The following is a 25,294-nucleotide window of genomic DNA, read 5'->3' as shown; positions in this document are numbered from 1 at the left end:
TGACAGTGTTAATATCAAAATGCCCGCGTTCTCTGGCTATGATAACCAGGTGTTGTTCAGGTCTGTCCATGTGCGGGCAGTCATGGTGAGCCAAACATTCCAGTCCTGAATATTTTAAAATAAAGTGAAACTCGAAGTACCATACAATCATACTAAAAAAAAGCAACAAGACACACAACTGCATAAAAGTTAACATAAACATCCACCACAGTGGAATCCCCACATTCCTCACTGTGATGGAAGGCAATAAAGTCCAATCTTCTTCCTTTTTATTCACCTGCGGTCGGGGCAGTCGAACTATCTGCGGTCGGGGTGATCGAAGCCCCCGCGCGGGATGGTCGAACCTCCTGCGGCTTAGAGCTTCCGAAGTCGGTTTCTAACCAGGGACCGCTAGCTCCATGAGTTAAGACCGCAGGGTCCCACAGTTGGAGCTCCAAAGTCGATCTCCGACAGGGACCGCCAGGTCCACAATGTTAAGTCCTGCAGGCTCCCACAGTTGGAGCTCCCAAAGTGGGTCTCCAGCAAAGGCCACCAACTTCACGATGTTAGGCTGCAGTGCGGACGGAGATATGATATGGAAAAAAATTGCATCTCCTTCGAGGTCAGGAGATTAAATAAGAGTTTCCCCCCCCCCCCCCCCCCCCCCCCCCCCCCCCCCCCACACACACACACATAAAACAAGATAAAGGACATAAAAATATACATTTAACACATAGTAAAAAAAAACAAAGAAGGCAAGGACAGACAGATTGTTGGCGAGGCAGACTTTGTTTCACATTGACCTGCTAGGGTCATACAGCGTGGAAACAGGCCCTTCAGCCCAACTTACCAACATGTCCCAACTACAGTCATCCCATCTGCCCACGTTTGGCCCATATCATAGAAACATAGAAAATAGGTGCAGGAGTAGCCCATTCGGCAGATCATCCAGAATCAGTGCCCATTTCTCCCCATATACCTTGATTCCGTTAGCCCTAAGAGCTGTAAATAACTCTCTCTTGAATATATCGCTCCAATCCTATCCTATCCATGCACCTGAATAACTGTGTTTAAGAGGGAACTGCAGATGCTGGAGAATCGAAGGTTACACAAAAAAGCTGGAGAAACTCAGCGGGTGCAGCAGCATCTATGGAGCGAAGGAAATAGGCAACGTTTCGGGCCGAAACGTTGCCTATTTCCTTCGCTCCATAGATGCTGCTGCACCCGCTGAGTTTCACCACCTGAATAACTGTTTGGTTTACAAACGTTGCGATAGTCCCTGCCTCGATTACCTCCTCTACTGAGTGAATCCAGTATTTTGATTTTTGGTTTAAAAACCGTTTCACGTTTCTGGAGTCTGCAGCTCCTTTTTTTGGTAATTGCAAGCTATATTTTTATTTTTATTTTTTGCCTTTCACGCGGATTTCCACTCCGGATTTTTATCTGACAGCCCGTTCGGAAAATCCGTTCCGTCTATTACTCTGTGCCATCCCAGCTCGCAGCAGAAACCGCTAGAGCTGGAGACGGGGCTCCAGCGAATGCAGCCGCATCCATCCTTTCCTCCCGCCACCCCCACCCACCCAGTGCAACTCTCTCTCCCCTCCCAGGGTGGCAGGTTGGCCCTGCGTGGACCATGACACCCCCCTTCACCTCTGCACCCCTTCCTCTCACGCCGGGCACCGCGGACGGGGAGCAACGCGTTGGCGAGCACCCTGCAACCAAGTCCTTCCCCACCCGGGTCTGATGGAGCGCAGAGGACACACACATGCCGTGGATTTATCTCCAGCAAACTGAACGAGAGGGTACTTGAAAGTTGAGAGTGCCTCTGCCGCAGCGGAACCGGCATCCCGCCGCCTCTAGCAGTATCTCCGCACCTCCCCATTCCCCCTCCCCAGCCCCCAGCCAATGCACCCTTGTCGACCAGGTCAAATTGGGGAGGAGAGGATGCCCTGGTTACAAACGGGCTAACAACGTCCGTCCTGAAGGCAGGCGCTGAAAGCTGGTGTAACTCCGGGCGGCTCGGGCAGGCAGGCAGGCAGCATCTCTGGAGGAGGGGAGGGGAGAGAGGAGGAGGTCTGGGGGTTTCTTCCAGACCTGGTTACTTACTTGTCCTGCTGGGACTACCCAACGCATGAACTAAACCAGCGACCTGTGCACGTCGTGGTACCACATCTCGCCGCTCCCGGGGTGTTCCTCGACCCGCCCAGCCCAACCCAACCCAACCCAACCCAACCCTCACTACAAACCGTCGCGGCTTGCTTTTGAAGAAGGGTTTTAGCGGCAGCGTTGCACGACAGAGGAGAGAGACCTCTGTGTCTGCACCGGGGATCCGCCTGGGATTCTGTGCGCAGAGTCACCTGCAGAGAGGAAGAGGTCGCCGTCTCCAGTTCACCTGCTGAGATCTTCCCAGTGACCGGACCCTGAGATCAGGGGGGGAGAGGGGGGCGTGGACAAGTTGCCCCAGTTGGGGCCCATATGACCCCGCAGAGCCGCGATTGCACCCTCTCCACGCAACTCTGAATTGTGCCTTTCTCCCAAGTGCCGTCCACTCGTTTGACTTCGCGTCAGGACCACCGGCTCCCATCGATTGATGGCTTCCCTTCGCAGGGTGAAGGGGCTCCTGATACTCAACCTGGTGGCCGTGGTGGGCTTCTTGCTTTTCCTGGCCCGGTGCAGGGCTCCGCTCAAGGGCTGGGAGGCGGTGCAGGCGGTGCAGAGCCGAGCCGAGTCCAGCAACCTGTCGTACCGTGGCTCGCCTCCTGTCCAGCAAGCGGTGCTGAAGAGGCTGTCCCTCCTGGAGGACATCGTCTACCGCCAACTCAATGGTAAGAAGCTCAGGCGCTCCCCGAGCGATTACTCCATCATATCTTCCACATCCCGCACTGATGTCCTTTTCAAAGCTCGCAGATGTAAAGATGTTTTAGCACACCCATCGCCCTCTCGGTTTAAGGTCCTATTCCAAATCCATAGCTAATTTCCAGGTCGGCAGTTCCTTGGGATGGAGAAAGATTTGCATCCGCTCCAGTTCTGAGAAGTGGGAGGTATGGGTGGGGGGAAGTCCCTTTAACGTGGTGTGCTGATGTACACTACACTTCCCCTCTCTATCCCTCCCCATCCCCATCCCTATCCCTTGGCGCTTTCCCTCTGCAGCTGAAGGAAGCCCATCACCTTATTCCTGCATAGACAAGTGCTGGAGTAACTCAGCGGATCAGGCAGCATCTCTGGAGAACATGGGTAGGTGATGTTTTGGGTCTCGATACGTGATGTTTAGGTCTACCATTAAGTTGGCGGTAGATGATATCCTCCTAGTCTCGACCCAAAACATCACCCATCCTTTTTCTTCAGAGATGTTGCCTGACCACTGATGTACTCCAGCACTAGGTGTCTCTCTTTCATATAAACGGGAATCTGCATTTCTCTGTTTCTACACCTTCACCCTGCACCTCCATTCTCACCACCACCCAGAGACCGAAGCAACATTTCAGATGAGCCAACGATACTGATGCACCTCCGCCAACATGGTCTTTTGCATTTGATACACTCAACCTGCCCATCCGACCAGCATGTCCTGCCTAGAGTGATAGAGTGATACAGTGTGGAGACCGGCCTTTCTGCCCAGCCACACTGGCCAACATGTCCCATCTGCCCGCATTTGGCCCATATCCCTCCAAACTTTCATATCCATGTACCTGTCTAACTGTTTCTTAAAACGTTGGGATAGTCCCTGCCTCAACAACCTCCTCCGGCAGCTCATTCCATACACCCACCACCTTTTGCATGAAATAGTTACCCCTCAGGTTCCATTTAAATATTTCCCCCCACACCTTAAAGAAATGTCCTCAGGTTCTCGATTACCCCACTCTGGGCAAGAGGCTTTGTGCATCTATCCAATCTTTTGAGGAAGGACATTCTTGCTATTGAGGGAGCGCAGCGTAGGTTCACAAGATTAATTCCTGGAATGGCGGGACTGTCATATGCTGAGAGAATGGAGCGGCTGGGCTTGTATACTCTGGAATTTAGAAGGATGAGAGGATATCTTATTGAAACATATGATCATTAAGGGTTTGGACACGCTATAGACAGGAAACATGTTCCTGATGTTGGGGGAGTCCAGAACCAAGGGCCACAGTTTAAGAATAAGGGGTGAGCGATTTAGATGGAGGTGAGGAAACACTTTTTCACACAGAGAGTTGTGAGTGTGTGGAATTCCCGAGGGCGATGGAGGCTGGTTCTCTGAATATCTTCAAGAGAGAGCTAGATAGGGCTCATAAAGATAGCGGAGTCAGGGGATATGCTGAGAAGGCAGGAACGGGGTACTGATTGGGGATGATCAGCTACGATCACATTGAATGGCGGTGCTGGCTCGAAGGGCCGATTGGCCTACTCCTGCACCTATTGTGTATTGTCTATTCACTTGATTTTGCACAGTGAGGCTAAGAACGGACCAGATTTCCGCTTTGCCGAGCACCTGTGCTCTGTCCACAGTCATCAACTTGTGCTCCCAGTTGGAAGCCCTGAACCTCTCTCCCCATTCCCAAACCCATACGTTCCTTGTCAGTCTCATCCACTGCCAGGGTGAGGCCAGACATAAACCAGAAGAACAGCTCATTTTCAATTTGGATAGTCTACAACCTAATGGCACATTAACCTCATATTTCAGATAATCCGCACCCTTCTATTCATTCAGCCAGGTCCTCTCACTGGCGTCCTTCTTTCCAACTCTCACCCCACTCTCTCTTAGTTTCTTCCCCGACCCCAGCCAGTTCTGTTTGCCTATCACCCACACACTTAACCACAGTGGCCGCTATCCCCTCTCACAAATATTTCCGCCTACTGACCTCCCCTTATCTGATTCCATGCTTCACCTTCTTTCTGATCAGGTTCTATAACCTGCAGCCCAGTTTTCTCCATTTTTCTCCACGTCAGTCCTGAAATACCGACCATCCCTTTGCCTCTACATATACTGCCTGATCCACTGACATTCTCCAATAGTTAGTTTTTGTTTCACCACAAGAAGTTGTCGGGCCATTGGCAAGGAGGTCCAAGGGCAACTGAGTTGCCAAACATTGCCACCCTCCCAGGTGGATACAAATCCTTAATGTTCTGACCATAATTTGTCACTCACTCAAAAGGTTATGTGGCCATGACCAAAGTGCAGTTAATATGAACCTGCTGTATTGATTGTGGGCTGTGTTTTCCTGATTAAAATGATGCCTGCAGGCAAATAGGATTTCAATGGCTTCAACTGATCATTATGTTTCATTTGAACTAATTAACCCAATCAAGTTAATTTGTTTAGTTTAGTTTAGTTTAGAGAAAAATTGCAGAAACAGGCCCTTCGGCCCACCGAGTCCGCACTGACCAGTGATTCCCACACATTAACAACACCCTACACACACTAGAGACAACTTTACACTTATAACCAAGCCAATTAACCTACAAACCTGTAAGTCTTTGGAGTGTGGGAGAAAACTGAAAATATCAGAATAAGTCCATGCAGGCCCTGGGGAGAATGTACAAATCTTGCTCAGACAAGCACCTGTAATCAGCATCAAACCCGGGTCTCTGGTGCTGTGAGGCAGTAGCTCTATGCCACCGCTACGCATAAATTGAAAGTGCAGTTCCCCAAAAGGGCAAGGAATGTACCAGACTTACCAGACTTTAACCAGTTTCCTGGAAAGGTAATCGCTTGATCTGAATCTGCTGAATTATGCTTGATTCGGACATAGCCTCTGATAATTCTGGGGCTACAGTATCCTATGACTGCACCCATTGGATAGGCTACCTGGAGGCTGCCACTTGGTGGTACTTCCATCAGTGAACCATAGGAATGTAAGAGGAAGGTACAGGGGATGGTCCTTGTGTCCCTCATGCCTGATCCACCTTTCTGTACATTCATGCCTGATCATCACCCTCATGAACTCTTTTCTGGATGAACCACATATCTCTATAGTTCCTTCACACCCAAAAATCTGTCACTTTGACCTACAACCCACTTGACCTACAACCCACTTGGACAAAGCATCCCATGGCTTCACTACCTTCTGGGAGAAGGAATTTATTCTCATCTCTGCACTGAATGGCGAGCCCATAATTTGAGATGCTAACTCATGGTTCCAGAAATTCCATCCAAAGAAAACTTTATCCTTCCATCTATCCTGAAAGAGTTTTGCTTGTTATAAGGAATCATTGCATCCCCTCTCTCTCCATCCCTCCCCCCACCCTAGCCTTAAAGCTAATTTCACTGTTTGGATTCCTTGGCTATCACCTTGTCCCCAGCCAACAAAGGGCCATGTGTAGGAAAGAACTGCAGATGCTGGTTTAAATCAAAGATAGAGACAAAATGCTGGAGTAACTGGAGCAGGACAGGCAGCATCTCTGGAGAGAAGGAATGGGTGACGTTTTGGGTCAAGACCCTTCTTCAGAAACGACACCTTTTCCTTCTCTCTCCAGAGATGCTGCCTGAGATCTCAGAGATGCTCCAGAGGTGGCGCAGCGGCAGAGTTGCTGCCTTACAGCGCTTGCAGCGCCGGAGACCCAGGTTCAATCCCGACTACCGGTGCTGTCTGTACGGAGTCTCCCCGTGACTGCGTGAGTTTTCTCCGGGATCTTCGGTTTCCTCCCACACTCCAAAGAAGCACAGGTTTGTAGGTTAATTGGCTTGGTGTTTGTAGGTTAATTGGTAAGTGTAAATTGTCCCAAGTGTGTGTAGGATAGTGTTAATGTGAGGGGATCGCTGGTCGGCACGGACTCGGTGGGCTGAAGGGCGTATTTCCTCATTGTATCCCTAAACTAAACTAAACTAAGCTAAACTGGATTGTTATTGCCAATTTTGTTATCCTACATAATTGATGCCTTTCATGTTTAACATCTGAACTTTCCCTCACACTGAACCCCACCTCACTCCCATTCTTTTCAGTATTTTCACTCATGAGTCATGAGGGAAATGCCGCGGGTGGTGGAACCGGTTGCTACAAACAGTGCAAAAGTGTTTGGCAGAAACAAGACACATTAAATAATTATAAACATTAAATAATAATTTGTTACATTAAAGAACTGAAAGGTTTGTGGCTGGTGCATTGCCTCGATTTTCTCCATACCATGCTGAATGGTACAGAGGTTGCTTCGAAATTTGCACTCCTGCAGAAAGGCTTTTACCATATCCTTGAATCATTGTCTTTGTCTCCTCTAATCTCTTCAAATGACAAAGTAAAATATTTGCTTTGGGAGTCTGGTTTAGTGCATGCGGATGATAAATTCAACCCAATGAGGTGAATGAAGTCCAGCACAGTAAATGGTAAAGTGGTGCAGAACAGGGGGATCTGGGAGTACACGCGCATGGTTACATGAACATGGTGGTTACATAGATACATACACATATAGAAAATAGGTGCAGGCGTAGGCCATTCAGCCCTTCGAATCAGCACCACCATGCAATGTGATCGCGGCTGATCATCCACAATCAGTACCCCGTTCCTGCCTTCTCACCATATCCCGTGATTCCGCTAGCGGTAAGAGCTCTATCTAACTCTCTTTTGAATGCATCCAGTGAATCAGCCTCCACAAATTCCCAACTCTCTGGGAGAAAAAGTTTTTCCTCATCTCAGTTCTAAATGGCCTACCCCTTATTCTTAAACTGTGGTCCCTGGTTCTGGTCTGCCCCCAACATCGGGAACATGTTTCCTGCATCTTGTGTGTCCAATCCCGTAATAATTTTATATGTTTCTGTAAGATCCCCTCTCATCCTTCTAAATTGCAGTGAATACAAGCCCAATTGCTCCATTCTTTCATCATATGACAGTCCCACCATCCCAGGAATTAACCTTGTGAACTTACGCTGCACTCTCTCAATAGCAAGAATGTCCTTCCACAAATTAGGTTCAGTTGGAGATGGTGGTTTAGAAGGCATTTTGCTTCTTTGGAAAGAAGCATTTTGGGACATCACGATACAACTACGGCACGGTGGCGCAGCAGTAGAGTTGCTGCCTTACAGTGCTTACAGTGCCAGAGGCCCAGGTTTGATCCCAACTATGGGTGCTGTATGTACAGAGTTTGGACGTTCTCCCCGTGACCACATGGGTTTTTCCGAGATCTTCGGATTCCTCCCACAGTCCAAATATGTACAGGTTTGTAGGTCAATTGGCCTGGTATAAATGCCTTAGGATAGTGTTAGTGTGTGGGAATCGCTGGTTGGCACAGACTTGGTGGGCCGAAGGGCCTGTTTCTGCACAGTGTCTCTTAAACTAAACTGTACACGTTTTTGATGAGACCTCACTTGCTGTTATATACCTCACTTGCCTTATATCATTACTGAGTTATAGGAAATATGCCATTGAGATAGAAATGGTGCAGAGGAGATTTGCCATGATGTTGCCTGAACCACTAGGCTTGAGTTCTAAGCTGAGACTGAACAGTTTGGGATTTTGTTTTCTTTGGAGCATAGGAGGCTGAATTGTACAATATTGTATAATTATTGAAGTTATGAGGGGTATAGATAAAGTGAATGTTCAGTCTTCAATCCAGAGTAGGGCAATCTAAAATTAAAGGGCATAGGCTTAATTTGAGAGGGCAGAGATTAAAGAGGAAACTCAGAGGTAACTTTTCACTCAAATGGTAGCCTGTATCTGGAAAGAGCTGCCAGAGGAATCTCTAGAAGAGGATATAATTATACATTTTAAAGAATGTTAGGACAAAATTACTATCTACCTCTTAGCTGACTGTCGGACTATCCTTGATCGGACTTTGCTGGTTTTACATTGCACCAAACCTAATCATGTATCTACACACTGTAAATGGCTCCATTGTAATCATGTATTGTCTTTCTGCTGACTGGATGGCACACCACCATCACATTGAATGGCGGTGCTGGCTTGAAGGGCCGTATGGCCTACTCCTGCACCTATTCTCTATAATTCATTGTACCTTGGTACACGTGACAATGAATTATAGACAATAGGTGCAGGAGTAGGCCATATGGCCCTTCAAGACAGCACCGCCATTCAATGTGGTCATGGCTGATCATCCACAATTAAACTGAACTGAGGAAGGGTTTAGAGGGATATTGGCCAAATACAGGACTTGCCCACTGTGCCACCTTGGTCAGCATGGATAGTTTGGGTGAAGGACTTGTTTCCACGGTGTACAGCTCTTTGATGCTATAAGGGGCACAGAAGGATATATATATTCTTTTTCCCATCACAGTGTAATAAATACAAGATGGCCTAGGTTTAAGCGGAGAAACGAGCATTTGAGGGGAAAGTACTTGTTGCACAGACTATTTGATATTGATGCCAGAAGAAATGGTGGAGTAAGATACAGTCACAACATTTAAGAGACATTTAGAAAGAATAGGTCAGTGCTTCTTAAACTATTTCAGTGACTCATTCACCCTTGAGTCTTTATCACAACATTTCATTCACCCTTGACTAAATTATCTTATGATTTTTGGTATTGGTCTTATTCTCCGTTGTGTATAATTGTATATGTAATTAATTTTATTACATGAGCAAAATCATAAAATAACTAATTTCTTAAGCATTTATTTTATTCAACTTTTTGTAAAAATGGGTAAAGAAAACGGAGTGAAAAAACAGTTTAATTACCATTCGAGTTGAAAAAACCTTTCCAACATCTAAACACTGCGCATCAGCCCCATCCTAACCCTTTCGCTTTGATTACTGCAGTTTTTTCTTGATAACATTTATGATCCCACTAGCACATCCGGTCTTCCCTAAAATAATAATAATAATAATAATAATAATAATAATAATAATATAATAATAATATATTTTATTGTCATTGCACATAAGTGCAACGAGATTTGGTATGCAGCTTCCATCCAATGTCATAACTTAAATAACTAATAAAACTTAGATTATATGTGTTGTGTAGTATTAAGATATGTGTTGTGTAGTATTGTAATTTACCGTAAATTCTAATATAAAAAAAAAAAAATTAGATTTAGATACTCCGAGAACATGGTTTGTAAAAAGAACATTAAAACAGTCAAAACAGACTAAAGTGCAATATTACAGTAAATTTGGGAAATATCCTGCTACTTTGAAATTAGAAAAAAACATCAAATTTTCAGCTCCACCGCCATTAAAACCAATACGAGCTTAGTAACCACTTTAATGGCAATGCTTTTTTTAAGTATAGAAAAAAATATATAAATATCTGAATAAGTTAAGTCATTCACTCTTCATTCACCCCTCTAGTTTCATTCACCCCAAAATAATTTAATTCGCCCTTGGGTGAACCATTCACCAGTTTAAGAATCATAGGATTAGGTAATACATAGAAGGATATGGACCTAATGCTTGAATGCTGTGACATTCATGTTCCATGAAATTCATGAATAACGATCAAATTATTAATGTAGTGTTATGTAGGTCAATGTGATGGCTAACTTCCTGCACTAGGAAAGCCCCATAAACAACAAGGAGAGTCGGGAGATAAATGAGCTGAACATACTGATAATTTAACATTGTGTAAATTACTTAATTAATGAGCATAAAAGATTCACCAGGTATGCATTGGTCTTTCCAATCGTTACAGTAAATACTGTTGCTCAGAGTAACTTGTCTTTTTTATGTGTCATTGGAATAACCTCTACGACTACCTTGCAGATGATAATTTAAAACAAAGACGAAATTATATTATTTATGTTTTGAAATAGTTTATTTAGAGCAGCGAAGAGCAGCCAGAGTGGAAGTAAAATTACTTTGATAGCCAAATAGCTAGAAGCTTTGGTACGTAATTCTGGCTTGATGACCTTGCCGAATGCAGAAATATCAGACTTTTACCCTTGGAGTTGGATTGGGGTTAGTCATCGAATTTCAGCAACTTGGAACAAAAGCTTCTTCCTGCAGCTATTAAACACAACAACGAATAAGCTCTGAGCTCTGAACTGCAAAAGACTATATTATTATTGCACTATATTTGTTATTTATTGAGCTTTTTCTTTTTTTTTCTCTTCCCCCGTTATGTACTATGTTTGCATATTTACATATTCTGTTGCGCTGCAGCAAGTAAGAATTTCATTGTCCCATCTGGGACATATGACAATAAAACACTCTTGACTGGATTCTCTTGAAAAGGAGATTAAGGTGTCAGGGATGTTACTGTTTAGGTCTCTCATTATTGGGATGTTATGTTGCAATTGTGCAAAATACAAGTTAGATCTGGATTATTAAGTGCAGCTCTGGTTTGCCACATCATAGGGAAGGTGTGATTGCACTGGAGAGACTGAGGATGAGATTCAGTTAGTCAACCTCTCCCTAAAACACGAGCCCGTAAGTCGAGGTGACATCCTCGTAAATCTCTTCCACACTATTTCCAACGTGATATGATCCTTTCTATAGCTGGATGAACAGACCTGCATTGAGTACTCCAGGTGTGATCTCATCAATGACTTGTACAGCTGTATCACGATGTTCCCTGTTACGACTCCCGAATGCAGGTACTTCCCAGCCGCGGAAGATAATTCAAAAACCAGGTTCAAGTTCAAAAATAGTTTTAATTTTTCAATGGAACACAAAACCCAAACCTGATTCAAACAACCCAGTCAGGGATATGGATGGACTAACAAACAATTAAACAGTGCTCCAGCCAGCCACGTAATGGGCCGTCCCGACTCTAAAACTGCCTAAAGAGATTAACCCAAAATACCCGAAACGGATCCGTCCCAGATTTGTTAAAAACGCAGCTTGGCCCATTACAGGAGCCTTTAAACCCCTTGATTCCAGAAAAGCCACGAGGCCTGTAGTTTCAAGAGTATCAAGAGTATTTTAATTGTCAATGGAACAGGTCCAAACGAAATGCAAAAGCCCATGATTCACAAAAATAGACCCCAGACACAACACAATTACGTTTTACATAAACATCCATCACAATAGCTGTGATGGAAGGCCAAATAAACTTATCTCTCCACTGCACACTCTCCCCCCCAATGTCAGAGTCAAAGTCAAAGCCCCCGGCTGGCGATGGCGATTGTCCCGCGGCCATTAAAGCCACGCCGGGTGGTGCGAGGTCGCACACCGGGTCTTGATGTTGGAGCCCCCAGCCGCGCGGGGCAGTGGTGTCAGGCCCCGCTCCAGGAGCTCTTCAACCCCGCAACTCGGGCGGGAGAAGTCGCCGTTGCAGGAGCCCTGAAAAGCGGTCTCCCTCCAAGGACCCGCGGGCTCCCGATGCCGCCGTCCACAGACCTGCAAGCAGCCTCCGAAAGCAGCAGCACCCGGCAAACACTAAGGTCAGCAGCGCTCCTCCGTCTCCAATTCAATATTCGGCCAGCTCCGCGACGTAAGGTGACCCCGCTTCTTCCCGTTGGAGGCCGCTCTTGCGGCCCATCGGAGACCCGACGAGAAAGGTCGGGTCTCCAGCCAGGGAGAGATTCAAAAGTTTCCCCCCCCTCCCATTCCCCCCACACACACACCCCCCAACATAAAATAACAAAAACTACATATAAACATAGACATAAAATAATAAAAACGCGGACAGGCTGCAGAGGCCGCTGCTGACCAGAGTCGCGCCGCCTACCGGAGAAACAGAGAAAGGTAAGTACATAGCATTCACCAGGGGGGGGGGGAAGCGCCTAACATTCCCATTTTTGTACTCGGTATCCTTCCCCATTAAGGCAAGCGTGCTATAACGCCGCCTTCACCACCTTGTCCACCACTTTCAGGGAGACCTGGAGAGTATTACACATCAGAGAGACCTGGGAGTACAGGTGCATGGTTCTCTGAAAGTGGTGGCACATGTGGATGAGGTGAGAATATTAGACGTCCTGACAGACCATTGTCAGTGGCAGATTTTAAATAATTCTTCATCACTGCCAGATGTAACGTCATGCGTGACACTGTTGTGCATATATCCTCAAGGACTGGCTACATTGACGAACACCTGAAGAACTACTTCAGACTCTGCTTATATTAACAATTGCCTTTTCTCCCCCCTTTCTTTCCTGAATACTGCTTGAACTGGGATAGTTGTCAGGCTTTGTATTAATATTCGGAAGTGTGGTCATCTAAATTTGCAGTCCAACGATCTATCAGTGAGTTCACCTTGAGTTTATATTGAGAATCTACCAATTATTATATTCAAATCTAAAACCTGATATAAACAAAACAAATTTCAGCACTTATCCAAATGGATACATCGATTTTGTTCAGATTCAATTAGCGAACGAGCCAGAAAATAAGCAGTGGCATTTTGCTTTGCAAAATCAGCATCTATTTTCAAGTTAATATGCATCAGATCCAAGTGTAACAAATCCTAGTAAATAATGTTCATGTTTTATGCAGAATGCAATAGTATGGTGCCAAAATTGCGTGCGATCCTCAAAAACAATGAGCTAAACTTTTTTTTTTGAGAAAAGGTAGCCGTTCTCTGTGGCGGCATTTAATATTTTTGAAAAATTCAAAAGATCTTTTTTGGCATGGACTTTAGCAAAACCTTTGACAATGACCTGCACTGCAGGCTAGATTATATGATATCCAGGTTGAGCTAGCCATTTGGATACCAGATTTAAAATAGGCACAAAAAGCTGGAGTAACTCAGCGGGTCAGACAGCATCTCTGGAGAAAAGGAATAGGTGACGTTTCGGGTCGAGACCTTTTATCAGACCGAGAGTCAGTGGAAAGGGAAACAGGAGATATAGATGGTGATGTAGAGAGATATAGAAAAAAAATGAATGAAAGATATGCAAAAAAAGTGGTGATGATAAAGGAAATAGGCCATTGTTATCTGTGGGCGAGGTGAAAAGGAGTTATCGACAATGAAACTCACCAGGACAACAGTGAAACTAGTACAATGACTAGGATGGGGGAGGGATAGAGCGAGAGGAGATGCAAGGGTTACTAGTAGTTGGAGAAATCAATATTCATATCGCTGGCATACAAGATTGGTCTGTTGTTGGTCATATATATTAACAAGTCGGATGAATATGTAGGTGGCAGGATTAGTAAGCCTGTAAATGAGAATAAAATTGGTGGTGCAGTGGACAGTGATGAAAGCTATTTTAGTTACAACAGGATCTAGGTCAACTGGAAAAATGGGCAATGGAACAGCAGATAGAATTTAACTCAGACAAGTGCAAAATAATGCATTTTAGGAGGTTAAAACAGGGCAAGATATACATTGTCAATGACAATGGAGTGGGGAGTTTTGTAGAAACAGAGATCTAGGGGTACCTGTATAAAGTTCCCCGAAAGTGGCGACACAGTTAGGCGAGGGATGATGAAGATACAAGGTCAGGGAATTGAGTGCAGGATTGTCCGACTGTAATTATAGAACATATTGGTGAGATCACATGGGAGTACTGTGGGCAGTTCTGGTCACCATACTATAGGAAGGATGTAATTAAGCCAGAGAGGGTGCAGGAAGGAAACATATTGCTGTGATAGGAAGACAAGTTACAAGGAGAGAACAGATGGGGTGGGACTGTCTTCATTGGAGATTTTTATAAAATCACTCGACCAAGTGGGAACCATTGGGCCCCGTTCTCCCAACGCAATAATCCACCACTCGCCCATTCCCCCAACGTAACCCGTTCCCCCAACACAATATTCCACCACTCACCCATAGCCCCGACGGGTGGCCAGGTCCCCCAACGCAACCCATTCCCCAACGTAAGATTCCACCACTCCCCTGCCCGTGAATGGTCATAGTCTATTTTCCCAGGGTAGGGGAGTCTAAACCAATAGTGGTAAGTTTAAGGTGAGAGTGGAACGATTTATGGGGGTCTGTAGGTCAGGTTTTTCACACGGAAAGTGGTGGGAATATGGAAGAAGCTGCCAGAGGAAGTGGTAGATGTGGGTACAATTGCATGTAAAAGACAGATACATGGTTAGGAAGAGTTTAGGGGATATGCTTTAAACACTTGTGCAAATGGAGCTAGCTCAGCTGGGCACCTTGATCAGCATGAACAAGTTGTGCTGAAGGCTTTGCTTCTGTGCTGTCTAATTCTATGAGTCTATTTCATAGCCAGGCCAGCTGTCAAACTTTGTTTCCACAAGACTTGTTCTGACCCCACATTTTGACAACATACATGGTTGATAAAAACCCCGTGCATCTCCAGTGAGGGTCAGGTTATCTTAGGGATGGGAAATCCATGCAGGGCAAGTGAGAGATGAATGAGTGGGTGAGAGTGGTTTGAGCAGATCAGTGGTGGCTGAAGATCTTGAATCATGGTTCCCAAACATCAGGCCAGGCACTGCTGTAGAAGTAAGCGATTGGCAAACGGAGCACATAGCGAATACAATTTAAATTCAGCAGCTACTTGTACACTGTTACATCAGAAATCCAAACCATACTGACTCAATACCTTGCTTCAATAGCTGTAAAATTGTGGGCCATGGTGTCCACTGGGTGACTCTGGAATGGAGTCATTCTGCTCACGATCGGTCAGGGATTCGATCCCTGTACAGTGGATGCCCAGATCATGACGGGGTGCATTACTGATTGGTTTGGGAACAGCTCCATCCAAAACCGCAAGAAATCGGAGAATTGTGGACGCAGCCCAGACCATCACACATTCCGACCTCGCTTCCATTGACTCCAGTTATACCTCACGCTGCCTCCGCAAGGCCAGCTACATAATCAAGGACGAGTCTCGCCCTGGCCATTCCCTCCTCTCCCCTCTCCCATCGGGCAAAAGTTATAGAAGTGTGAAAACGCACACCTCCAGATTCAGGGCCAGTTTTTTTTCCCCAGCTGTTATCAGGCAACTGAACCATCCTATCACAACTAGAGAGCAATCCTGAACTACTATCTACCCCATTGGAGACCCCTGCACTATCTTTGATCGGATTTTACAGGCTGTATCTTGCACTAAACGTTATTCCTTTTACCATGTATCTGAACACTGCGAATGGCCCAATTGTTATGATGTTTTGTCTTTCAGCTGACTGGTTAGCATGCAACAAAGCTTTTCACTGTACCTCGGTACACATGACAATAAACTAAACTCAGATCAAGAGAATTAGATGGGCTGTGTGATCCTACACTGGGCTATTTTCATCCTTGCTTCTCTTTGCTCCTTCCTGCCTCCCATCTCAACCATTTCCTCCTCTCTGTATCCAACCTTCCTCTCACCTAACCCCTCCTCTGTGTCTGTAGTCTGAAGTTGCACCATGACATTGCACAATTAGCTTGCACCCAAAGTCATGAAACACCCCCTATATTCTTATTTTGTATTTTGGAGCATCTGATTTTTTTGATACTTTATAGTTTTTATTATTTATACGACACAAGGCATTTTACAGCCACAAACCTCCTGTCAGTAAAACTGGTGCTGATTCATTCACTTTCTTGGCAAATATTTGGTGTTTCTGCATTTATATACAAAACTATCATTGTTTCTTCATGTTATTTTGGAGGTATACAATTTTGAAACGGATGGCAGATTGGTGTACAGACACATTGAAAGACGCACGAGGAAAAGGTAGATGTTTTAATTAAATACACCAAAGCAGCGGACGTCAATAGTCCAATGCCCACCAACATACACAGAAATGGTTTGTTCATATTAGTTAATAGTGTTCCAATTTGTTTACTGGATTGCAAGTTAAACATTTTGGGATTTGGAGATTCTGCAGTGTGCTTACCTTGTGGAATCAATCAGATTGCAATTAGAGGCCAATTTGATTGTCCATAACATGCAAATTTCCTGAGAAGAGTCTGAGATTAATTACCCCATTTAATCCCCAAGTCGTAAAACCTTGGAATTACATTGATTAGTATTGGTTTATTATTGGCACGTGCACCCCGGTGAAAAATGTTGTTTTGCTTGCTATTCCCAGGCTTATCGTACCATACTTTAGTATAATCTTCACGTCCATGAGTACAACAGTGCCATATGAGAGGAAACAAAGTGCAGAACATGGTCTTACAGCTGCAGAGCAAGTGCAGGTAAAAACTTGTGCCAAGTTCAGCAAAGAGGTAGATTGGAAGATCAACAATACATCCTTAGCATATGACAGGTCCATTCAGAGTCTGATATCAGCGGGGAAGAAGCTGTCCTCAAATGTCATGGTATGTGCATTCAAGCATTCGTATCTTCTGCCTGACGTGAGAGGGAAGAAGAGAGAATGACTGGGGTATGACTGTCCAAGATTCTGTTGGCTACTGTCCTGAGGCACATGAAGTGTAGATGGGGTCGATGGCAGGTGGGGGAGTGGGGGGGTGGGGGGGGGGGGGGCAGAGGAGGAGGCTGGTTTGCACGACAGATTGGGCAGCGCCCACAACTCTTTGCAATTTCTTATTGTCTTGTGTGGAGCATTTGCCATGCCATGCTGTGGTGCATCTCGATAAGATATCTTCTATGGTGCACCTGTAGAATAGTCTGTATGGAAGTAGTAACTCACAAATAATTATGATTTAAAAAAAAAATGACATTGGTTATTTAGAAGACATTTTACACTGGGGCGATTGATGGATGTGTCTTGAGGGCAGTCAGTATTACGGTCGAGGAGATGCTGAAGATCCTGATGCCTGGTCAGATATACTTGTGGGAAGCTAGAAAGAAAATTGTGACATTTATGAGTCTAAATCACCCAGAGAGTTGTGAAGTTGTGAATCTGTGGAATTCTCTGCCACAGAAGGCAATGGAGGCCAATTCACTGGATGTTTTCTAGAGAGAGTTAGCTCTTGGGGCTAACGGAATCAAGGGATATTGGGAGAAAGCAGGAACGGGGTTCTGATTTTGAATGATCAGCCATGCTCATATTGAATGTACGTGCTGGCTCGAAGGGCCGAACGGCCTACTCCTGCACCTATTTTCTATGTTTCTAGGAGCCTAAATTTACTCCTATGTCTTATCATTTTATGATGTTATTTAGGTACTGTGACCCCAGTTCTAAGTTTCTTCGTCAGGGGATACATTCCCTTCTCTACTGCCTTATTGAATCCTCTAAGGATTTTGTATGTTTAAATGAGGCTGCCTCTCTTTCTACTCAATTTTAGAAAATAAAAATATACTTGGAACCCACCTGATGAATCTTCTCCATAATCCCTTTACAGAAACGGGTCCCTCTGCAGGTCAGGGAAACAAATTTGTATTTAACACTCTTTATATGGGCCTACATGGAGTAACTCACCCATCTTGTTTGCTCAAATCCTATTGTAATAAAGGCTAATATACAATTTGCCATTCTTGTTGCTGAAGCACCTATGTGGTAGCCTTGTGTGTAAAGGTGCCGATGCCTCTTTGGACATGATCATTTCCCAATTTCTCACCAACAAGCACTGGACAAAGTCTATTGTTGAAAAGTTCATGTCATAGGAGCAGAATTAAGCCTCTGGGCCCCTTCGAGTTGACTCCGCCATTCAACCATGGCTGATCTATTTTTCCCTCTCAACCCCATTCTCCTGCCTTCTCCCCATAACCTTTGACACCCTTGCTAATCAATAATTTGACAGTCTCTGCTTTAAAAATAGCTAATGACTTGGCCACCACAGCCATTTGTGGGAATGAATTTCACAGATTCACCACCCTCTGGGTATATCAATATCATCCAGCCATGATCATATTGAATGGCGGTGCAGGCTCGAAGTGCCGAATGGCCTACTCCTGCACCTAATTTATATGTTTCTATGTTTCCTCATTTCCTTTCTAACGGTATGTTGTTCTTGTTCTGAGGCTGTGCCCTCTGGTCCTAGTATCGCCCACTCCTGCAAAGACCTGCAGTTCTATAACTTTGTAAATGCTGACTGAACACTATTATCTTGTTCCCCATGTTCTGCGCTCATTCTGATCACCCGTGAATACGCCTGAATACGCCTGCATTGTATTTGACAGGTTACTGGCTGACGCCCTGTGTACCAGATAGAGTTTAAACAAATTTCTGGAACAAAGCTTGTACTTCATTGGTGCCACATTGCAGCTTACCTGATTTATTCTATTGTATGCATTTGGCTCTGATAAAATCTTGATTCACCTGTGTAACACTGATTCAATTATTATCTAGATCATAGCGTTCCCGACCTTAAGCAAATAAGCTGAATGAGCACCAGAACCTTGGTAACTTAAGTAATAAGCAGATGGCCATTCCAGCTCTGTATCTCATTGTACCTGTATCTGTAGGGCAATCAGTGCCGTGGCATGGTGGCGCAGCGGTAGAGTTGCTGCCTCACCGCGTCAGAGACGTGTGTTCGATCCCGACTGTGGGTTCTGTCTGTACAGAGTGTGTACGTTCTCCCCGTGACCTGCGTGGGTTTTCTCCGGGATCTCCGGTTTCCTCCCACACTCCAAAGGCGCACAGATTTGTAGGCTAATTGGCCTGGTATAATTGTAAATTGTGCCTAGCATGTGTAGGATGGTGATAGTGTGCGGGGATCGCTGGTCGGCGCGGATTCGGTGGGCCGAAGGGCCTGTATCCGCGCTGTATCTCTAAACGAAACTAAACACGGAATTTGACAGCTAATCTGTAGACGGCAAGATCCTGTAGTCAGGAAGTCAGCTACAAATCCCAGCGCACCCTGTAGAGTCACTGGTCCTGTGATGAATGAGTGGCCTCATGGATAAGAAAGTTGGAGTTGGACATGTTCAGGCTGATGAGGATGATTTTGAGGAGCCATGTATTGTTATGCCCCTGTCCCACTTAGGAAACCTGAACGAAAACCACAAATATGATTTAATAATATTGGGATGACACGGTGGCACAGCGGTAGAATTGCTGCCTTAAAGCACCAGGTTCGATCCTGATTACGGGTGTTGTCTTTATGGAGTTTTTACCTTCTCCCTGCTCTGGGTTTTCTCCAGGGGCACTGGTTTCCTCCCACACTCCAAAGATGTACAGTTTCGATAAAATTGTAAATTGTCCCTAGTGTGTGTAGGATAGAGTTAGTGTACGGAGCGATCGCTGGTTGGCATGGCTGGGTGGGCCGAAGGGCCTGTTTCCACACTGTATCTCTAAACTAAATTAAACTATAGCCATAAGGTGAGAATGAGAAAGTTGAATGCAGACATGTGGAGCAAGTTCTATTTACACAGAGAGTGTTGGGGCCAGGGGTGGTGGTGGAGAAAGATACACTAGTGGTGTTCAAGAGGCTTTTGGATAGGCAGATGGAAGTGCAGGGAATAAAGGAATATGGATCATGTACAGGCACATGAGGTCAGTTTAACTTGGCATCATGTTCGGCACAAACATTGTGGCTGAAGAGCCCTTTCCTGTGCTGCACTGTTCTCTGGACATTCTTGGACATTCTTGCTATTGAGGGAGTGCAGTGTAGGTTTACAAGGTTAATTCCCGGGATGGCGGGATTGTCATATGCTGAGAGAATGGAGCGGCTGGGCTTGTACACTCTGGAGTTTAGAAGGATGAGAGGTGATCTCATTGAAACATATAAGATTGTTAAGGGTTTGGATACGCTAGAGGCAGGAAACATGTTCCCGATGTTGGGGGAGTCCAGAACCAGGGGCCACAGTTTAAGAATAAGGAGGAAGCCATTTAGAACGGAGACGAAGAAACACTTTTTCTCACAGAGAGTGGTGAGTCTGGGGAATTCTCTGCCTCAGAGGGCTGCCTCTGGATGCTTTCAAGAGAGAGCTAGATAGGGCTCTTAAAAATAGCGGAGTCAGGGGATATGGGGAGAAGGCAGGAACGGGGTACTGATTGGGGATGATCAGCCATGATCAACATTGAATGGCGGTGCTGGCTCCTGCACCTATTGTCTATTGTCTGTGATATCTTCATAAAAGACAAACCTGTATCATCTCTATTTTGGAAACACTTGCACTGGGCACAACCTGGTTGAATACTCTTGGGGATTAATACTTTTGTCTGTAAAATTGCTGGAGGCAATAAGAGTAGAGTAGAGCTAGGATGTTCATATACATGTTTGGAAAAACAGTGTAGCCACCTAACAATAAAATTAGGGTGTACAATGAAAAGAAGGATTGAAGAGAAGTATGCAAATTAATTGAAAATATACAAGTAGCGGTTTAACGTGGAAGAAAAATATTTCACGAGTCGGAGAATTAAGATGTAAATTGAAGTAAGGAAACAGAACAAAGTTTAAAATATGTTCAAGAAAGAACTGCAGATGCTGGAAAAATCAAAGGTAGACAAAAAAGCTGGAGAAACTCAGCGGGTGAGGCAGCATTTATGGAGCGAAGGAATAGGTGACGTTTCGGGTTGAAACGTCACCTATTCCTTCGCTCCGTAGATGCTGCCTCATCCGCTGAGTTTCTCCAAAGTTTCAAATATTGATATTTTAACAACTTCCTGAATTAATTCATAACCAACAGGAATAGGCAGTGCACCTTGAATTATTTATTTGATGTGCTGTGTTTAATTGTCAGCCATTAATAATGCGCTTGGGTCAACCGGTGGGACGGCCACTGGCGTCCGTGGACTCCCGATACGCACGAATCTTGGCTGCGTTCCCGGACATTCTCACTCCGCAGTTTCATTCAGCAACCCCCAGCCACGGAGTTGCACATTATATCCCGACTACCGGCCCACCCCTCCATGCACGAGCACGACGACTGCCACCAGATAAACTGCGTCTGGCACGGCGGGAATTCCGCACGATGGAGGCCTTGGGGATCGTCCGCCCTTCGAGCAGCCCTTGGGCGTCCCCACTCCACATGGTCCCTAAGTCAAGCGGGGGCTGGCGACCTTGTGGGGATTACCGACGGCTGAACGCTGCAACAACAGCGGATCGATACCCCGTACCCCACATCCAGGACTTCACGGCCCATTTGGCTGGGGCCACATTTTTTTCAAAAGTGGATCTGGTACGGGGTTATAACCAGATCCCGGTTCACCCGGATGACGTACCCAAGACGGCTATCATCATGCCATTCGGGCTTTACGAGTTTACTCGGATGCCGTTCGGCCTCAAAAACGCTGCACAGGCCTTTCAGCGCCTCATGGACGGGGTTTGTCGTGACCTCGAATTCGTGTTCGTGTACCTGGACGACATCCTGGTGGCCAGCCGCTCGCAGCAGGAACACTGCGCTCACCTTCAACAGCTCTGTCAGCGGCTCAGCGAGCATGGTTTGGCCATCAACCTGGACAAGTGCCGTTTTGGGGTCAACGAAATTGACTTTCTCGGCCACCGCGTGACTGCGCAAGGCGCGGTTCCCCTACCTGACAGGGTTGACGCCGTCCGTCGGTTTCCCCGCCCACGCACGGTGCGTGGCCTGCAGGAATTTGTCGGCATGGTGGCGTTCTACCATCGTTTCGTGCCATCCGCGGCCCACATCATGCGGCCCCTGTATCAACTTCTGGCGGGTGGGCAGCAGAAGAGCGTTGAGTGGACCCACGAGGCGGAGGCAGCTTTCGACGGCGCGAAGGAGGCCCTTGCTCGGGCCGTGCTGCTGGTGCACCCGCGGGAAGATGCCCCGACTGCTCTCACTGTGGATGCCTCGGAGTCGGCAGTTGGTGCTGTACTGGAGCAGCTGACGGGCGGAGTTTGGCGGCCTCTGGCCTTCTTCAGTCGGCACCTCAACCGCGCGCAGACCAAGTACAGTGCGTTCGATCGTGAGCTCCTGGCTCTGTACCTGGCTGTGCGCCATTTTCGTTACTTCCTGGAGGGCCGCCCGTTCACCGCCTACACCGACCATAAGCCGCTCACTTTCGCCCTGCAGAAGGTTTCCGACCCCTGGTCCGCACGTCAGCAGCGGCAGTTAGCTTACATCTCCGAGTACACCACAGCCATCCGCTACGTCAAGGGGAAAGAGAACCGGGTGGCCGACGCATTGTCCCGCCCTGCTATAAATGCCGTGTTCGAGGTGGCGCCCGGATTGGACTATTCTGCTCTGGCGGCGGCACAGCTCACGGACGACGAGGTGCCCACCTACCGGACTGCCATCTCCGGACTCCGTCTTGAGGATGTCCCTCTCGGTCCTGGGGGTATGACAATCCTGTGCGATGTGTCGTCCGGTCAGCCGCGCCCCATCGTCCCTGCCACCTGGCGCCGGAGAGTGTTCGAGGTCATCCACGGACTGGCTCACCCATCAATCCGGGCGACAACGGCACTGGTGGCAGCTCGCTTCATGTGGCACGGTCTGCGCAAGCAAGTTGCCCATTGGGCTCGCACCTGCATCCCGTGCCAGACAGCAAAGATCCAGCGCCATGTCCGCGCACCTCTCCAGGAGTTCGGTCTACCTCACCGGCGGTTCGACCATCTCCACGTGGACATTGTGGGGCCCCTTCCACCGTCCCGGGGCATCACCCACCTTTTGACCATGGTGGACCGCTTCACGCGGTGGCCAGAGGCCATTCCGTTGGCTGACACCTCATCGGCTTCGTGTGCTCGTGCGTTGTCCGCGCACTGGATTGCTCGCTTCGGGGTGCCGGCGCACATCTCCTCCGACCGGGGGCCACAGTTCACCTCCGAGCTGTGGTCAGCCATGGCTCGCTTGCTGGGGGTGCAGCTGCCCACACACCACGGCTCCACCCGCAGGCCATAACTCGCTTGCTGGGTGGAGCTGCAGGTTCCACCCGCAGGCTAACGGTCTGGTGGAGAGGTTCCACCGGCAGCTGAAGGCGGCATTGAAGGCACGGCTCACCGGCCCGGACTGGATGGACGAGTTGCCGTGGGTCATGCTGGGCATCCGGACCGCTCCCAAAGAGGACTTGGCCTCATCATCGGCGGAGCTGGTGTACGGGTCGACACTCACAGTGCCCGGGGAGTTCGTGCCGTCGGCGCCGGAGCAGCAGGAAACGCCCTCCTCCACCCTTCAACGCCTTCGCGAGCGAGTTGGCAGGCTCGCACCCGTCCCGACATCCCGCCATGGGTCATTTCGCCCACACGTGCCAATGGCCCTCACGGACTGCCCATACGTCTTCCTGCGCCATGATGCCCACCGGACGCCACTTCAGAGGCCGTACGAGGGCCCGTTCCGGGTGCTGGAACACGGGCAGTCGACTTTTGTCCTGGACATGGGGGGCCGGCCGGAGGCCGTGTCGATTGACCGTTTGAAGCCGGCGCACCTGGACATTGACCAGCCGGTGCTGGTTGCTCAACCTCGGCCCCGAGGGCGTCCCCCCTCACGACTCCCTCCACCTGTCACTCCACCTGTCCTCCCGCCGGCCCCTCGACCTGTCCCTCCACCTACGCCCCCGCAAGCCCCGGGATCTGCTGACTTCCGCACGCGGGCCGGCCGGGTCGTGCGCCCGCCGGTGCGTTTTGTGCCTCTGGTTCTGGGGGGGGGTCCTGTGGCGGCTCCTAAGGGTCGTCCCATTATACTGCCGAACCCCTCGGCACAGGAGTGGTGCAGTCCGGAGGTGGTCCTTAGCCGGAGGGTATAAAAGGCAGGGTTTGGGTGCCATCTTTCCCTGGTTTCGTCTTCCCCTGAACCGGGAGGAAATAAAGTAAAGTGCTTCTCAAACTGCGGACTACTTGCCTCATTTTGAGACCCACACACTACAAGGGACTGATTCGGAGGAATCAGCATGATTTGGGGATGTGGCCTAACATGGACAAATAAGATTAGTGTAGATAGGAAGATAGACATTGTATGCTGGAGTAACTCAGTGGGTCAGGCAGCATCTCTGGAGGAAAAGGATGGATGATGCTTCGGGTTGGGACCCTTCTTCAGACTGATGTGTAGATAGACATCACAATTGGCATGAAGGAGATGGGCTGCAAGGATCCATTTCTGCTCTGTATTTCAATCTAGACCCTATTCAGCCATTCTTCTTCAGCCTTCACTGTTGTGGAAGATTGACTGAATTCTGTTAAGAACTGAGCAGAGGCCAGGGCAATTGGGCAATTGTTCTTTGAGTTCAACAACAGGTAACCTGAAGAATTTTGTTCTTGAATCCACCAGACAGAATTGTTTAGGCTTGTAACATTTCCCAAATGCATTTCATCCGAATACTATTGATATCCTGTTTAAATGTGTCTCAAGTCTGCTCGGTGTGATCTAACAAATGCATTTGAACACGTGACTACCACTTTGCTTTTAGGTCTTAAAACAAAGCTCATCTTCGTAGATTACATAGTTATGACAGTTCAAGTGTCTTACTCTTTTTCTAAATCCTTTCAGCGCTTTGTATCTTGTAAGCCTATTGATCTCTCGATCTAAATTAAAATCATCTGACATCGTGGATCGAATAAGTAGTTGATAAACCCCATTGTGCGGATTTAAAATTGAAATCTACTGAAAGCCAAGTTAAAAAATCAAGTGGGTATATGCATGGAATATTATCATAATGTTCCAGTCCACCCGGTACCAAATGCACAATAAAAATATTATGTAGAGACAGGGCTCAATGGAAACACTGAGGGTAGACACAGAATTCTGGAGTAACTGCAGGACAGGCAGCATCTTCATATAGTAGGCATGGGTGACGTTTCGGGT

The 25,294-nt window shown here is 47.1% G+C and overlaps 1 protein-coding gene across 1 annotated transcript in view; it reads left to right on the top strand.

Annotated features, from left to right (window-relative positions):
• The first annotated feature begins 1,509 nt into the window (after positions 1–1,509).
• galnt17 (polypeptide N-acetylgalactosaminyltransferase 17) overlaps positions 1,510–25,294 on the top strand; it is a 289,144-nt gene continuing 265,359 nt past the window's right edge. Inside the window, exon 1 of the mRNA XM_055658049.1 lies at positions 1,510–2,804. Within this exon, the coding sequence (XP_055514024.1) occupies positions 2,570–2,804 (235 nt within the window). The 5' untranslated portion in view covers positions 1,510–2,569. The remainder of the gene's footprint in view (positions 2,805–25,294) is intronic.

The sequence above is a fragment of the Leucoraja erinacea genome, chromosome 28 (assembly GCF_028641065.1).
Source record: "Leucoraja erinacea ecotype New England chromosome 28, Leri_hhj_1, whole genome shotgun sequence".
In the NCBI taxonomy this organism is placed as follows: Eukaryota; Metazoa; Chordata; class Chondrichthyes; order Rajiformes; family Rajidae; genus Leucoraja; species Leucoraja erinaceus.
Note: the sequence above shows the minus strand (reverse complement) of the source record. Positions and strands in the feature narration are given on the sequence as shown.